The sequence below is a fragment of the Ambystoma mexicanum genome, chromosome 1p (genome assembly GCF_040938575.1).
Source record: "Ambystoma mexicanum isolate Mex_15411 chromosome 1p, UKY_AmexF1_1, whole genome shotgun sequence".
Taxonomy (NCBI): domain Eukaryota; kingdom Metazoa; phylum Chordata; class Amphibia; order Caudata; family Ambystomatidae; genus Ambystoma; species Ambystoma mexicanum.
This window is the reverse complement of record NC_090921.1, coordinates 1,010,384,547-1,010,402,290: the sequence shown is the minus strand read 5'-3', so window position 1 is coordinate 1,010,402,290 and position 17,744 is coordinate 1,010,384,547. Positions and strand designations below refer to the sequence as shown.

General features: G+C 47.1%; 1 protein-coding gene across 3 annotated transcripts in view; it reads left to right on the top strand.

The window, feature by feature from the left end:
• The window catches only part of PDPR (pyruvate dehydrogenase phosphatase regulatory subunit), a 1,147,433-nt gene that overhangs the window by 518,131 nt on the left and 611,558 nt on the right, over window positions 1-17,744 (top strand). For all 3 annotated transcript variants that reach the window (XM_069655114.1, XM_069655129.1, XM_069655120.1), the window contains one exon: window positions 10,517-10,709. In XM_069655114.1, the coding sequence (XP_069511215.1) occupies window positions 10,517-10,709 (193 nt within the window). The remainder of the gene's footprint in view (window positions 1-10,516; window positions 10,710-17,744) is intronic.

Below are 17,744 nucleotides of genomic sequence, written 5' to 3'. Positions count from 1 at the left end.
ATTTCAAGGTGGATTGTCATATGCATCACACTATTATACTCTTGCTAAGAGAGAACTGCCCTTCAAGCCTAGAGCACACTCTACTCGGGGCACTGGGTCTTCCATAACATTCATTGCAAATGTTCCCCTTGGATCCATTTGCAAAGCGGCAACCTTGAGTTCTTTACACACCTTTACAAAACACTATTGCCTAGACACTCATTCTAGATCTGATTCTCAGGTGGGACAAGCACTATTAAGACATCTTTTCAATACTGTTCCTTCTCACAACTCACCTCCAACTATGGGGACTGCTCGCTAGTCTATGCACAGGATGTGATTCTAAGCAGATTAACAAGCATCAGAAGACATGCATTACTCACTGTAATAGCATTTCTGATGATTGTATCTGCTTAGATTCACATGCTCCCACCCTGCCTCCCCGCTCTGGTAGAAGGAACATAGATGTCTTACTAATTTCCCTCTTTATGTACTCACTCTCAATAGCCCTGGACTCCCTCATGGCAGAAAAAATACAATCGGATGGACCTCGGCGCGTGAGGGATTTTGGGTACACTACATGTCACGATAGGGATAGTGCTGCAGACACGCCTATGCCGACGTCCCCTTTCGGTCCCCGAAAGACAAGATGCAATACTCTGCGGTTACTACTGGATGTCAGACCATATGCACAGCATGTGAATCTAAGCAGATACAATCATCAGAAATGCTATTACGGTGAGTAATGCATGTCATGTGGTTGAACAATAATTTTGTAAAAGACAATGGGCCTCATTACACGGATTGCGGTAAGGGAATAACGATACCGGTAAGGGAATACCGGTATCGTTAAAAACCCTTGCCAATTACAACCCGGCCAACCGCTATTAGCGGCACCGCTAAGAACGGTGCCACTAATAGCAGCTAGTCTGCGTGCACGCGACCCCTCATCCCGTAAATAGCGGCATGGCGCTATTAGCACACCATCACAAACCATGCGGACATGCTAATAGCGGCATGAAAATAGCCCCATAAAGCCCATACTGGCATGGCGTAAATACCGGCATCGCGAACCACCCATTAAGAGAAATGAGCAGTGTTCCCACCTGCCACAGGTGGACACAGTCAGCACAGGTGGAGGCAATGGAGACTGTGGCAGCACAAAAGGAGCACACCACACCCCTTCCCACACCAGGATGGTTCCAATACTAGCAGCATTACATGGGCTGGAGGACATGATTGCATTGCAGCACCAACAACAACAGGCAGCACAGAGGAGACGCAGCAGGAGGAGGAGAAGGAGGGCGAGACAGGCGCAGCAAGCCCCACCAGGGCACCTAGTAATACCACAGAGGCAGCCACCAATCCCCAGGATCCGAGCCAGTCCATTCAACCTAACCCCTTAGCAGATACACACCCTGTACCGGGATACCATCACCAGCATCGTGGACATGATACATGACGACATTGTGAGCCTCATAGACATCCAAACTGCCATCCCCCCTCTACTGAAGGTGGTAACTGTGCTCTACTTCCTGGCCACAGGCACCTACCAGCATAACGTACGGCAGATGCATGGCATCTCACAACCGGTATTCTCACGCACGCTGACCCAGGTGCTTGATGCCCTCCTCAAGCACACAAGTGAACACATATCCCTGCCACAGACTGCCCAGGAGATCTCCCACACCAAAGTTGGCTTCTATTCACTGGCAGGCATTCCAAGTTGCATCGGGGCCATCAACTGTACCCATGTGGAATTGGTGGTCCCACATCACAATGAAGCAGTCTACCGAAACAGAAAGCAATTCCACTCCATCAATGTCCAAATGGTATGTGACTCAAAACAAGATAATCACACATTGTTGCGCCCGATTTCCCGGATCAACCCATGATTCAATGGTCCTGCGGAACTCAATGATACCATGCTAAATGGAGCGACAAGCCGGACAACGTTTGTGGCTACTTGGTGAGTAGCAGGGCAAGCACATGGCAGTGTGATGTGGGGTGTGATTGGGGGGGGAGAGATGCATACCCAACTGGGTGTGAATGGGGGGGGCGAGATGCATACTCCAAATGGGTGTGAATGGGGGGGGAGAGATGCATACTCCAACTGGGTGTGAATGGGGGGGGAGATGCATACTCCAACTGGGTGTGAATGGGGGGGAGAGATGCATACTCCAACTGGGTGTGATTGGGGCGGGTGAGAGATGCATACTTCAACTGGATGTGGACTGTCGTCCGTAGAACAAATGGACATACAGATGTACGCCAATGTCCACCAAGGCAGGCCACAATTGACCGGAAACAAAACCACATGCAATTTGAAGCTGCACAACATTGAAAACAATCCAAGATGCCAAACATGACACATCCATCCACATGCACATCATACCACACCCCATATGACACAAATAAGCAACATGGCGCCAATATGCGAATAGAAAATTTGCACTGCACAACATCACTACAGCTATGCGCCCTTGAGTGCATTGTTCTGAACCACACCCCTACACCACTACTGAAGTGACGCTTCACAGCATGGCGACATCGATTTCAGAATGGCAGTACACTAGCAGTGTGGTACCAAATTTGACTGGGCCCAGGAACACCTAAGACCTGTCCTCACCCAGGACATGGCAATAACTGCCGGAGGCATGCATGGTGCATGTCCACTTGCAGGGACTAGCTCAACTTCTCACATTGCAGTTACACAGATCGTCTCTATGCATGCTGGGATTCGTGGATGCCAATCACAATGCAAAGTTGATTAATGTGATATGTACAGGTTGCACTTGAGGTGAACAGTAACAAGTCCCCATTGTTCCACCCATGCAGGTGATGCTGGCTATCCCCTGAAGAGGTGGCTCCTTACCCCTGTACGGAACCCACAGAACAGGCACGAAGAGGAATACAATCGTGCACATACTCGTACCCGCGTCGTGTTTGAGCAGACATTTGGCCTTTTGAAGATACGGTTCCGGTGCCTAAGCAGGTCGGGTGGGGCTCTCCTGTACAGCCATGAAAAGGTGGCCAAGATCACCATGGCATGTGTCATGCTGCACAATATGTGTATCAGACGGAATGTGCCACTGCCCCCTGACGTTGAAATGCAACCACTTGATGAGGATGATGATGGGGATGAGGAGGGAGGGGATGGGGCTGCAGGTCATGCAAGAGGCGATGCCCAGGAGGGACGCGATGTGCGTCAGCATCTGATCAACCAAATATTCTGAATCACATGGTTCAACTCTGTTGGATGGATGTGGGTATTAGTGCACTGGTGTTTGTGGTGAAGCGCACAATGGGTCCTGTCCCCCAATAAAGTTCACATACACAGTGATGAAGTCCACGCCTGTGTTTTAACTTGTCACCAGTGTATTAAACATATTTTGAGAAGAAAAAGTGCATGGCCCCAACTATGCAACCACCCTTTCCCCCCTCCCCCACAACACTCCCAAAACACCCTTCCCACCTCCCCCCACAACACTCCCAAAACACCCTTTCCCCCCTCCCCCACAACACTCCCAAAACACCCTTTTCCCCCCTCCCCCCACATCACTCCCAAAACACCCTTTTCCCCCTCCCCCACAACACCACCATGTGTGGCTGATACAGAGTTGTTTTCCTGCTGTACATGTTCCAGCTACATCTTGCTGGCCCTACTTCCCATCCCCACCACCACCATTAGGAGGTTGGGAGGGTGTGCGCCTCGTGGTGCGCAAGGGGCGGCGGCGGGGGCTCGTCTGCCTCGAGCTTGCAGAGGAGGAGGCGCCTGGTTGTTCCTGTGGTGGTGGGGGGGTACTGTCGGTCCATAGCGTCCGCTATGCGGGTGAGGACCTGCCTCAGTTGTGCCATCTCCTCACAGAGCCTGTTGGTGCAGGCTTCCATGCCCTGTCTAGTCTGCCTTGCATTCTCCATTAACTCCTCCCTCAGACGGGCTGCCTCATCTACATGCTGGCCAACTAGCGCTGTGATCGCCTCCTGCCGCTGTCTGATGGTGGTCAGGTCATGGCCACTGTTTCCTGCTCGTGGGGTGGGTGCTGCACCTTGATCTATGGCTTGGCCATCAGGTGAGGGCAGCTGTGGGCTCCAGCACCCTGCCATGGTCTCGTCGCCAGACTGACCATGGCTGCTGGATTGTGACGTTGGCCTTGAGCTTGCTTCCCTGGATTGGGTGGGGCTGGGGGTGTGCATTTGCATGGACAAGTCACAGGTCTCCTCCACGTCGGACATCGGTGCGGTGGCTGCTGCCTCACCGGTCGAACTGTTGGCAGCAGACAGTGGGCCCTCCATGGGTGTTTCCTGTGTTGGGGGGGATCACTGCAGTGGGTGCAGAAATTGTTGCAGCTGTAGATTCACGTCTTGGTGACGTGGTTGGCTTGCTTTGATTGCCCCTCTGCAGGAGCACACTCCTCCCTGTGCCCTTTGATGTGCCAGCAGTGTTCCCTGGCTCCTGTGCCTGGCTTGTTTCTTGGCAGGGGGAGCCTGTGTTGCAGTGTCCGGCTCATCGCTGTCGGTCTGAGAGCCTGTGGGGGGACAAAGAGGGGGATGGCATTGGTGATGGATCAACGTGCTTCATGCAGATGTTGTTCTATGCATTGGGACTTCGTTAGTGGGCATTCAGGTCATGGGACTGTCGGGTGGGTCATTCATGCATGGGTCTGGGTGGCACGTGTCTGTGGTGATGCGTGCGTGTGTGTGTGTGTTGGGGTGTGACACTCACATGGGCAGGGTTGTCTGCATGTATGTTTGTGGCCGCGTCCATGAGCTCATTCTGGGCTCACATTTGGGGGGTGCCTCACCTTTCACAGTGCATTGTTTTATGTGGACACTCACCTCCATCTGATGTTGTCGGCGCACCACGCTCCATGTCGCCAACTCCCTCTATGCATTCAACGCCAATTATGCTAGCGCAGGTCTCTTCCCACTTCCTCAGTTTGATAGGTGAATCTCCACCAACTCCTGTGGCCATGGCCAGGTTCCGATTTGCAGCCAGTATGCTGCGGACCCGGAGGCGGAGATCGTCCCACCGCTTCCTGCAGTATTTCACAGTGCGGGTGGTGGTGCCTACTGCACTGACTTTCTGGGCCACCTCTGCCCAGATCGCCTTTTTTTTTATCAGGGTCGCACGCCGCATGTCATTCACGAAGACCACATTTGCATTTGCAGCAAGCGTCTCCGTAAGCATGATGAGCTCCTCATTTGTAAATTTCTCTTTCCGCTGCCGATCCGCACCTTTCTTACTCGCCTTGGGCATTGTCAGGGGTTCCTTGATGGTTTGGTATGGCACTGGTGTGGAAGCACGTCCTCGGGGCAGAGGATGGCAATAGATTGTGTTTTTAAAGATGGCCGCCGTGCTTGTTCCCGTTCCTGTGCGATGACGCTATTTCTGTTTCCGCAATTTTACGGTGACCGCTAATAGCGGTCACCACCAATTGAAGTGACCGCTATTTGCGTGTTGCTGGAGGTCGGAAGTGCTATCAGTGCTTTCGTCGGTGCCGCTAAGGGTCTTTACGGGGTCTTTAGCGGCATGGCGGTAGGATCATTACCGGCATGGCGCTATGCTCATGTCCGCGTACTCGTAATGGCACGCAATTAGCGGCCTCTTGCCAAGGCGGACACGTTAATAGCGCCATGCCGGTAAGGGCGGTATCTTACCGCATTCTGTGTAATGAAGGCCAATGTATGTTAATTCTACTAAATTCAGGAATAGTTCTGGGTTTATGAAAAGAATATTGTTTCCTGTAAGTGTACAAGTGGAATAGAAAGAGACCTTGTTGAACGATCTTGAACTGTTGGAACATTTTGTTGCAAAATAACTGCTTTGGAACTTTAATACAAGACAGGATTTCCTTATTCTTTTCGAACTGTTAAATCTAATCCTGCTTGGATATGGGTAAGGGGAATTCACCCAGATTATAAGGAAAGAGAGTTGTCATATGTTGATTCTAACTGTTATATTTGTTGCTTTTGAATTGCCATATTTATTAACTTGTTGAGTTCATGAATCTAAAGTTGTGAGGGAGAGAAACTTTTGTTGAAGTGTTTTCCTTAGTTTATTTTAGGCAGGGAAATCCTTGTCAGTGTAGGGATAGTGAGACGTTTATCCAACCTTCTAAGTTAAATAAATGGCCTCTTTTGAAAAACCTTCACAAAGTTGTCCGCCTCACATTTCTGACCCTTCACAGTTACCCTGTTTAATGGAACCACCGCTCGCCCTGCAATCCTCTCTTGCCCCTGGTGTTCTCCTCATCTTTTTTTCTCTGTTCACTACAAGTGTAAAGGTTCTGATTGAGATCCAGTGCAGAAGTCATCATCTCGTCCACTCTCGAGTACCAACGGCCTGTGTGGCAGTGCTGGGCAAGAATTTCGTTTGGAATAATTGCAAACCAGAGTAATTGGGATGACACTTTTATTAAGCTAACTATATCCTTTCCGGCAAAGACCCGTATGTATTATCCTTATTTTCTTTTTTAGAAGACAGTCATGCAATTCCAGTCCTCAAAAACAAAGTTGTTACATAATGCATAATTACAGTATTGATGCTGTAAAACAGTGCATCATCTCCATGCTTTACAGTGAAGTTAGGTTAGTGTATCTAAATCTCTGTGTCAAACTATATTTAATTTTGTTGGGGAAGATGCATCATATTAACGAGTGAACACTTGGTGCTCAACCATTGAGCTGATCCCATACACCTTGACATACCATCTTATCACCTTGTTTCTTTGTACCAGCTACCCTGAAGGCGAGATGGACGCAAACTACAATATTCCCATTAGGTTGCCCAGTTCTCTGCCTGCTACGCCACCCACTATGCTAAGTATCTTACTTTCTTTCCTCTTAAATAATGAATACAGAGGTAACTAGATGTTAATGCAAAGTAATTATCAATAGTTCCTCCAGTCTAGTCTGTACATCAACAGATCTACTGCACTAGCATACACTGTAGTTAGCCGCCAAGCTCGCTTTGCTCTATAATTATGAAATCATTATATACTAGCAGCTTCAGGAGAGAGCTGGCCAAACTGTTTTCAGAGCTTTTTTATCATATCTATTTGTGTTCATTCATGTAATTAACTTTTTACATTTTGCAGACACTCATTCAGGGCTCACAAAGTCTTTTCGCCCACTCGAATGCTCAAGTCGATTTTTATAATGGGGGGAGTACCATTTGCAGGGCATATTTGAAACTTTTATTTAACATTTATTTAACTTTTACTTTGCAGTAAATGCCAAATAAACATTTCACTGTGTATGGCTGGCCTCTGGTTGGTAGCAGTGTGCCAAACATAAAGTGGGTGTGTGGTCTTGTGCAGAAGGGATGTGACCAAGGAGGTTGGGCTGGACTGCTCCTTTTGAGGTGGGACCAAGTTTGATTTGCATATGGCTTGTGTGAGACAGACATGGCATCAAGAGAGACACAGACTCAAGTGTTCTAGTTCCAAAACCTTCATTTACTACAATGATGGGGTTGGTGTAATACCTAACTGGCCCTAACTCTAAAGGGATTGTTTCCTCAACTGATGTTTCTAAGGGCCATCAATGTCTGAAAGTCCACAAACAAAAACAGACTTTGTCTAAATCTAGGCTTGTCCTCACTCTGATAAAATGTGGTAGGAAGTCTCTTTAAAGAAAAAATAGTGATTAAAAAAGAAATGTATACCAAGGCTGGTTTCAGGTGGGCTTCTCACCAGGTGTGGTGGCTTGGTTAGTGTTGTCAATGTTTAGCACAATCAAAAAGAAGTTGTTAATCAGCTCTTCTCCACAAAGTTCTTATACTCTGTTCAACAATTACCAATCTCTTTAGTTCCAGGGGATTCCCTTGCTCAAGCTTCACTCCTTTCAAGTTTCAAATCAAACAATAATATAACACTGTTTCTTCCAGGCTTCTCAGGGTTCCTTCCCTAAGCTTTATTCCTTCTTGTTTCACCAAATAAAAGTTCATTTTTGTTAGGCCTCTTAGGGTTCCCTTCCTCAGGCCCTTTCAATTCTCAAACACGAGTCCAGTTTCAAACACAAAATTTCAGCTTGTCAAGATGTGCCTTTCTCTTATTTACAGTTTCCTTCACACACAACCTTCTCATGGGTTAATATCAGAGACTTTTGAAAACGCTAGGTTCTTGGCTCGTCCTAAGCGTGACCATTCTGATCTTTGGCCCCTCTCTGTATTTCCTGTACTTGCTTCTCTTCTATCCTTGCCTCTTCCAGGTTCTTCTTGCACCCCTTGGCTATCTTCCACTTGGTTGTGCACACTTGCACCTTCTTTGTTTTGCTTTCTTTCGGCTTGCTGTGCCCCAGCCACCTTCCCTTTGGGTTGACTTTCTCTTCACTTTGCCTCTTGCACATTAATTTCTTTGTTTTTGCGCACCGTTGCACTTGTCCTTTTCCTTTCCGTGCCGCTTGAATACTTGTTTCGTTCACTACTACTCACTTGCACCTTCACTTCTGGGTCACTCGCACCCTTCTTGTCTACTTTATTTTGCTTTCTGGTGCTCACTTGCACCTTTCCTTCATTCATCTTAATCCTTTTTCTTCCTTTCCGCTCTCTCAGTGCCTCTCTCTCGCTTTCCTTTTATTTTCCGTTATCTTTCTTGCTTTCCACTTCATGCGACTTGCAAATTCTGTGTTTTCTCTCTTCCCGCTCCAGAAAGCTGCACGCTCCAGTGTTTCTCTCACTTTCCCCTTTGAAACTCACCGGGTAGTGTTGCGCTGGCGAGCGGTCCTCTCAGGGCATATGGGATCGAGATCAGGGTCTCACCACCTGCCCCTCAGACTTCCTTGGGACCGGCACACATCCCAAGGGAATGAGCACTCTGGCAGCAGGACACAGGCTTCCTCAATCTGGTTCCCTGGAGCCACGGCTCCCTAGCCATGCTGCAGGCCCTCACAGGCATCGGGCCAGCGTTGCGGCGATCCTCCAGGCTCCTCTCCCTTCAGCTCCCTGCTCCTTGGCTTCTCAGCTTCCTTCAGAATTCCCAGCTCGCTCTCCTGATTGTGCAAAAACACACCTTTTTGTACTTTACATAAGAGTCAAGTGGAGTCAGGTGTGAGTAGTCAGATTAAATGCCTGACCCTAGTAATGGGGTAACCTAATGGTAGTAGGTGGCAGTCTTCCTTTTGTTTCTCTAGGGGTTTCATGCAGGTAACTCTCTCTACTCTCGGTTGCCCCTTCCCAGCATTTGTCGGAAATGGGGAGGTGGAGATGGAATGGGATTGCAAATATCCAATGAAAGCTGAGGAAGAGTTTTCAGATGGTAAATGGGGAGAGGGGGCATACCATGTCTCGCCCTCGGATATTCCCTGTCCAATCCCCCATGACCCTTCACTCAGGTGATCCTCCCTCACTTGTCCACCCCCAGGGTCGGGATCCAAAAGCGATGGCCCTTCCCTGGCCACCTGAATGGAAGATCCCGGGGGATAGGTGAGAGAACACTGTCAGTTTTCTCACACTTGGCAGGTGAAAAACGATGGTCTGGAGGTTTGCAAGAGCAATGCCAGATGTTAAGATTAATCGTAAACCTTCCAGCCATCACCTCTTTTGTTTTGCTATAGTCACCCCGAGTAGGACTGGTATGCCCAGGCGTAGGTCCCGTGACAGCTGGGCCTTGAGACCCAAGCTACTCCTCACTGATGAGGCCCAACAAGGCTGAAACATGTCGAGGGAAGCTTGTGATCTCCTGCAGAAGGGATGTGACCAAGCGGTTCGGGCAGGACTGCTCCTTTTGGGGTGGTACCAAACCTGCTTTTCATATGGTCTTTCCAATTTTGTATTGGCTTGCCAGTTGAAGAATGATGGTCTGGAGGGTCGCCCAAAGCAATACACGAGATTAGGATTAATTCTAAACCTTCCAGCCATCACCTCTTTTGTTTTGTGGTAACATGCAACATTTTACAAAAGGCCCATTTAAATTTGTTGTCATCAGTTGCCATGGGTTGAGTGCATGTCTCTTAGATCGAGTAGGTAAACTAAGTTACTTGACCTGCAGGTCTTGAGGAAATGAAAAGAATTTGCAAGGCCTGACTCCTCTCATACACAAGACTGCTGTATTGTTGCAAATTTGTTATGTCTTCGGTACAAATAACTTCCGTTGACACTAACAATATTGGTACAATAATCAGGTGTTTTTGTTTGCTAATCAAGAACGTTTGAATTTAATTAGCAAACTCTGCTAATCAATTCTTGAAAACTAATTTATGCCTTCATATATGAGGATAAACTAGCCCACAGTTCCCGTGAGAAATGTATGCATAGTAATTTAAACTCACTCACCAATGGTCTCGTCTACGTTTTAATTAGAGTTCATGCACTTTTGAGAGAATAATGTCTATGCTCGGTTTACTGCATTTATAGGTGTTTTAATTATATTTGGAAGTTGTATATTCTTTTCTATGATATTTCAGTGTAAACGTTGAAATAAACTATAAACACCTTTGAAAAATGACACAGTAGATGCTGATTAATAGACTACTTGCACAGTAAATGTATGCTACACACTGTTATTAATATTTGCTGATTTCTTTGTCTATGCAGAGCCTCTGCTGAGTGCCCTTTTGCGGCGGATGCCAGGCCTGGAAGCCCTAGAGATTCTGAAGCTGGTCAATTGCCCAGAGTCCTTCACACCTGACATGCGTTGCATAATGGGAGAATCGCCCAATATCCACGGTTATTTCGTCTTAGCTGGTATGAACTCTGCTGGCATCTCCCTTGGCGGTGGTGCAGGGAAGTAAGTTGAATGTATTTGATTGTTTCCTCATTGGTCATAACAATGAATCCTAATGATAATTCTGTAACAGGTGTTGCTGAATTAAGTGCTTGCATGTTGATGGGAAGCAGACAAGTTGGAGTGTTTTGCAGTTCGACGTCTAATAGCTGTTTGTCAAAACTTTATCCACTTAACAAAAGTCTTGGTTTATCCACTGCGCTTGGACAGAACTTCTATTCTTTCCAAATAAACAATCACTGTTCATTAACAATTATGATCCTTTCTTGCAAATGAGATATCTCAATTGGATATCCTGTTCTGAAGTCCTTATTTAATTTCTATTGGTGATCGGTATAAAGCCAACACATGTTTTGACCTTTATGAACAGAGGTCTTCTTCAGGGCCAATATATCACCTTTCTCCCATAAATTGCTTGTACAGACTACTATTGGAGTGGTGTCCAAAATCACACAAGATCTTCCTAACTGAATAGTTTTCACACTTTATATGGGAACACGTGTTTCGACCTTTATGAACGCAGGTCTTCTTGAGGGCCAATATATTGTCACAACCCTCGACCTAAAGCTCTACTGGCATGCCCACATGCCAGGTAGGGCCAGGACTCGGGGTTCAATTGGGGCCTCAGGTGCTTTGCACCATCTTCATGGATTCTCCTGGAGTCAGTCCTGGCGCCTTTGGCGCAAGGCTCATGTGCAGGATGGGAAACCTCCTTGAAGGGACAACTTTTTCTTTGGAGGCCTGCAGCCAACATGGAGGCACCCACACAGTGTGGTTCTTAGAACCAGGCTTTGCGGTGCAGTGTTTTAAGTTGTGGTAGCCCGGACTTCTTTACTTGGACTACTTTACTAGAGGGCTATATAAACCTCACCCAAGTTACAAAATGTGCTTCGCGTTATTCTGCAGCCAGCAGCGTGACGCTCATCGTGCCCAGTGACCTGATATCGGCAATCCTTGAACAACTGGGCATGCAGAGGAGACAAAGAACAACATTACTAGTTTCTACTTAACTGCGGATTCCATCCTGCCTCAGCCCATCGGCTGTCATCATTCTGCAGCTCGTGGTCGTCCATCCAGTCATCAGCACCTTCAGGACACCACGAACGCACCAGAACGAAGCAACCTGGAAGAGAGAGAGAGAGAGAGAGAGAGAGAGAGAGAGGGAGAGAGGGAGAAAGGGAGAAAGACAACCCTAAAACAAGTTACTCATGGCGCGAGTCGCAGTCATCACGAGAACCTCACCTGGTTGGATATTTCCAGGCCAGCATCGCTCTGGAACTTTTCACACGCCATCAAAGACCATCGCGACCTGAAAAGGAGGAAAGAATACAGGTTAGCAAGTAAAAGACAAAGCAGCGCTGCATCTCGCGCATACCTACCAAATCGTTGTATGCTCTTTCGTCCACCATTTTGCAGGAGCCCGATCCAAGCAGCACATTCACCGAACCTCTGTGCACCTAAGGGGGAATAAGAAAGACATTAATCCTAAGAGAGAAGGCAAGCCCACATAAAGACTGCAACAATCAGACTTGCCTCCCTTAAGACACTTGAAAGGACTTGTACCAGTGAAGTTAACTGAGTACCTCAAGCCCGCAGAAGGCTACGCGCCCCTGCGCAGAAGGCAGGACGGAGAAGACGCAAGATATTACAACAAGGTGAGGAGAGGGCCATTGGGTCGAACCCAGGGGCAGGTGGGAGGAGACCAAATCTGAACCTAAATCCAGTCCTCCTGTGCTTTCAGGCCCAACTTCCACTGAAGACACCATCCGGGTCTGAGAAAGGTCCAGGGCGAATCCAGCAAGCAGGGCTGAGTGGCGTCCCCGTGGATACCAGGGGAGCGTAACATATATCACCTGTTTTACATGACATTAGTTCAAAACATTCAACATATAGTGTTGTACAATTCAGTCATGAATTTCCAAATGCAATCATGAAAGATTTATGATATAAATCACACATAATAAGTGAATCAGGAACCACATCTGGGCATTTTCAAGCGTGGACATAGAGGTAAAAGGAGAAATTATATATCTCCATCAGTATGTGAGGGTTTGGCTCCGATGGAGATATGCCTAACATGGAAGCAGGTGTTCCTGTTACCGGTCTAGGCCTTTTCCAATATGGCCACGGGAACGTATTTACGTCACACACACCATCTCTCCGATGCGTCGTATCAAAGTTGTTCCGAACTCCAAACGCTATCACTTTTGTTCTTCAGAGACTCGCATTTTTGCCTTTTCCTGCCTTGCTTGTTATATTCCTGACACATTCAGAGGCTACTCTTACTCAGGTATTCTTTCGTGGGTTTACTATCTGACAGTACACAGAGGTGGTATTGGTACTTTATTTTCTCGTTTTCCTTTGTCTTCTTTTTCCTGTCTTTCTGCCTTTGCTCAACTTTCCCTATTTCTACAAATACCATCAGCTATCTTAACGGAACTGTGTGTTGATTTATTATTCTCTCTGCTATCTCTCTAGTCCCTCAGCTGTTCTAGTATTGATATACTGTATCTTCTTTGTTTGCCTGTTACCTTCTTCCGGCTGCTTTACCGTCCCTTGGGTAGCAGTGTTGTAGCCTCGGGTTTCAGCGAGGCTACCAATATTCTGTGCTCTTCTGTCTGACGGCATTCGGAACTTTGCAATGCTACCGCTTCCTGAATTTGCTGTACCGCAGCTTCTTGTGTTCAGGGGCGCTGCTACTCCTTACAGTTCCAGCCTCCAGCGCATCTAAACTTTGGACAACTAGGTTCACTTACCTTTCACTGCCGAGGACTAAAGACAACCGAAGCCAATCCCTCGCTTACAAAGGGTACCATCAATTCAACTCAGTGTTTTTTCAGCCGGCCTGCTTTTTCCCTGAGTTGGGAGCTTGCTCCTTGGGGGCCCCCGGGACTAGGTTACCTTCCGGTCACGGTGGTCACCGGGGAGCCTCTCCCCTATTTACACTGCAGAAAAGAAAGGAAGGAGAAGGAGCCAAGAAGACCGAGAAGAAAGAAGGAAGCAGACTCTCCTGAAGACTCCTGGTAAAACACAGGTGAAGAGGAGTTAAGGGAAAGGGACAGTAAATCCGACAGTTCTGACAGTATGTCTTCCTATATTGCAAAATATCCCTGTCCTTCATATTTCATCCATTCACTGTATTGCCTAGTAATTTCAACATGAAACATGGTGTCCCACGTGCTTAAATCTTTGTGCATTTTGACCATATCCATTGGGGTTTCAATACCTCCCATATAATCAAATACCTATTTAGATCAACCACCTACAGTGAATTAATGTCTCAAACATCTGCATGTCCTCCATGCACTTCTTAGTAACTCCCTTGGTGTTTACACCACGTGAGGACTATACTTAAAATGTGAACGAATAACCATGCTGCTTACTATTTAAGACTTGGAGAGGGGTATACTCTTACCTTTCACCCATATATTGCCTATACAGACTACTATTGGACAAGATCTATAATGAAAATTAGTACCCGACGCAGGATTTTTCGCTCGAAACAAATGTACCGATTGGTACATTTGCGAGTCTTACCAGACGGTAATCCCCCTCGCATACTTGTGCGTCCCTCGCGCCAGTCATCGTCTTTTTTAAAAAAAATGTTCAGGCCACCATGGAAAGGGAGAAGGGACCACACGGAGTCCCTTCTCCCTGTTCCATGGTGGGCATTATTTTTGTTTACTATGGCTGCCACAGAAAGAGAAAACAGACTGTTTTCTGTCCACGGCGGGCATTTTCTTTGACATTTTCAAACTTTTTTTTTTCCGTCTGCGAAACGCAACGTATCTCGCAGCCAGAAAAAAATGAGTACCCGGTCTAACGGGCCAGGGCACTAATGGCAATAAGCCTCTCGACTGCAGGCCATTACTGCCTACGATCTATATTTTTCATTATAGATCTTGTGTGAATTTGGACACCTGTCCAATAGTAGTCTGTACAAGCAATTTATGAGCGAAAGGTAAGCATATACCTCTCCAAAGCTTAAACAGTAAGCTGAATGGTTATCCGTTAACATTTTAAGTATAGTCCGCACGTGGTGAAAACACCAAGGGAGTTACTAAGGAGTGTATGGAGACATGTAGATGTTGGAGACATTAATTCACTATAGGTGGTTGATCTAAATAGGTATGTCATTACATGGGACGTATTGAAACTCCAATGGATATGGTTAAAATGCACAAAACTTTAAGCATGTGGGACACTGTGTTTCATGTGGACATTACTAGGCAATATAGTGAATGGATGTAATATGAAGGACAGGGATATCTTGCAATATAGGAAGACATACTGATAGAGATATATAATTTCTTCTACTCTTACGTCCCATCCCCTTTACTCTATAATGCATGGGCGTCCCTTCCATGGGACGGTAGACGGAACCCTTTTCACCAGAAAAAACCTTCTTCCCCATTAAATTTAGAGACGCGTGGGGGTGCAGCCCTGGGAGCATGCGCTGCCCAGAATCCACCCTCCGGCGCCACACCTCAGTCCCCTTTTGTGCGTCGACGGGAACTGGCCGAATTCCCCAGCGCTCCTGGGTTTGGCTCCGTTCATTTAATTCCACGCGCGGATACTTCTTCTCTTCTGTCTTTTTTATCTTTTTATTATTCAGGTACTCGGTCCTCGGGTGTCACGCTGCTCCCCGGCGCATGTCGACTTCTGCAGGGTTCAGCAGGTGTCCATCCTGCGACAGGCTCTTTCCAACTAAAGACCCCCATGCCCTCTGCCTACGTTGCCTTGGCTCAGACCACAGCTGCAAGCTTGTACCGCGTGCAACGCGCTCTCCTCGAGGCCTCTGAAGAACAGACTAGCCAGATGGAGGGAGCTCATCCAGAGAACACCTCCAAAGGACCTAAGGACTTCGTCTATCATCGATCCAAGCCCAAGGTAGGGCCGATCAGGTCCTCATATGAGCACAAGTACTGAGGCTACATCAGCTACCAGCCGACAGGCCGAGGGGTCAACAGATCCTCTCGGTGACAGTGCTGAGGGACCGGAAGGTTCTTTTACCGGGTCTGCACCCGAGGGGCCACGCCCTACTACCGGCATCATGTCCGAAGGGGCGCCTATACATAGTTCTACCAGCAGATCCTCCAAGGGCGAAACGCCTACCAGGCCTCGCCCTGAGGAAAAGGGTAGGCCCCATGATCCACACTCAAGAGTCCTGGACGGGGCAGGGTCCAGTGAGCCGAGCAACACGACGCAGGCACGTGGAAGGCAGCTCGACAAAATGGCCACCGTGCCAGACATTCTGGTAATCTGCCCGGACGGAATTATAAATTACTCACTGTAGTGACTAACGTGATCTTAGTTCTTAGTCCCCTTTCCTCCGTACCTCCCACCATCCTCCCCCCTAATAAAACTGGTGCCATTAGGCAATGTATTCTAGTGTTGACTTGTCTATGGGGAGATGTGGTGCCGGAGGCCACAGTCAGGGCAGCGCATGCTCCCAGGGCCGCACCCTCACGCACCTCTAAATTTAAAGGGGAAGAAGGTTTTTTTCTGGTGAAAAAGGTTCCGTCTCCCGTCGGAAGGGACGCCCATGCAGTATGGAGGAAAGGGGACTAAGGACTAAGAGTACGTTAATCACTACAGTGAGTAATTTATCATTTTTGTCCACGCTTGAAAATGTAACCTTATCCCCGGGATGTGGAACGATTCTTGATTCACTTATTATGTAGTATTTATATCATAAATCTTTCATGAATGCATTTGGAAATTCATGACTCAATTGTACAACACTATATGTTGAATGTTTGGAACTAATGTCATGTTAAACAGGTGATATATTGGCCCTGAAGAAGACCTGTGTTCATAAAGGTTGAAATGCGTGTTCCCATACAAAGTGTGAAAACTATTCAGTTGGGAAGATCTTGTGGGATTTTGGACATCAGTCCAATTGTAGTCTGTACAAGCAATTTATGGGAGAAAGGTGATATATTGGCCCTGAAGAAGACCTGTATTCATGAAGGTCGAAACATGTGTTGGCTATATACCGATCACCAATAGAAATTAAATATGGACTTGAAAATAGGACATCCGATTGAGGAATCTGATTTGGAAGAAAGGATTATAATTGTTATTGAACATTGATTGATTGATTATTTGGAAAGAATAGAAGTTATGTCCATGCGCAGTGGATAAACCAAGACATTTGTTAACTGGATATTATTTATCAGTGGACTGGTAATCCGTGCAGCAAAGACATTTATTTGAGTAAATACAAACACCCAAATACTCTAGCATACATTGTCAGTGGTTTGTGCATCAGAGTAGAAGTCCCCCCTCTCTCAGCCCATTTAGGGAGCATCTGTTTTGATTTTTCTAAACTTTGGTTACAGTATATACATTAATATCCTGCTAAATACTTTTATGGTTGTCCAGCCAAAGACTAATGGATGAAGCAGACATTTCTAATGGATTCCTCCTTTACACATATACTTTATCTTCGCAATATCTTTGTGTTGTACATCTGGATTTGGAATCTTTCAGCCACCAGGGTGCACTGCAGCTCCTGGTCGGCTTGGTGTCAATGTTGCCTATAACTACAGATGTGATGTCATGGGTGGTATAAATGAATCCAGCTGCACCCCATGACCTCAGTTCTTTTTTTGTATCCTTGTCTCCTCCTCCCTTCTTGACAGGACATGCCAAAATGCAATCCAGAGCCAGTCCTACCGCATGCGGTGCGCGGTGGCAACAAAGAGGGCCCCAATTCCTGTTCCTTTCCCTGTGCCAGAATGCTTACCTGCAGGCCCTTATCTCTGACCATGCCTCTAATACAAACAACTCCCAGTAATTATTTTCCTTATATCAGCTTGGCAGCATTGCAAGAAAATCATCCGAACCCCCATGAGACAACGGCAATGATGAACCCTGTGAAAATCTCCCATCATAGACACAAACCACATGCTTCCAAGAGGTGTGAAGAACAGCTGCGAGAATGAGACTGGAGAAGGGAGCTGCAGAAGGAAGCCCCAGACATAACCGTTGTGACAGAGATGAGGCGGCTCCACCACGTAACACTGGCACGAG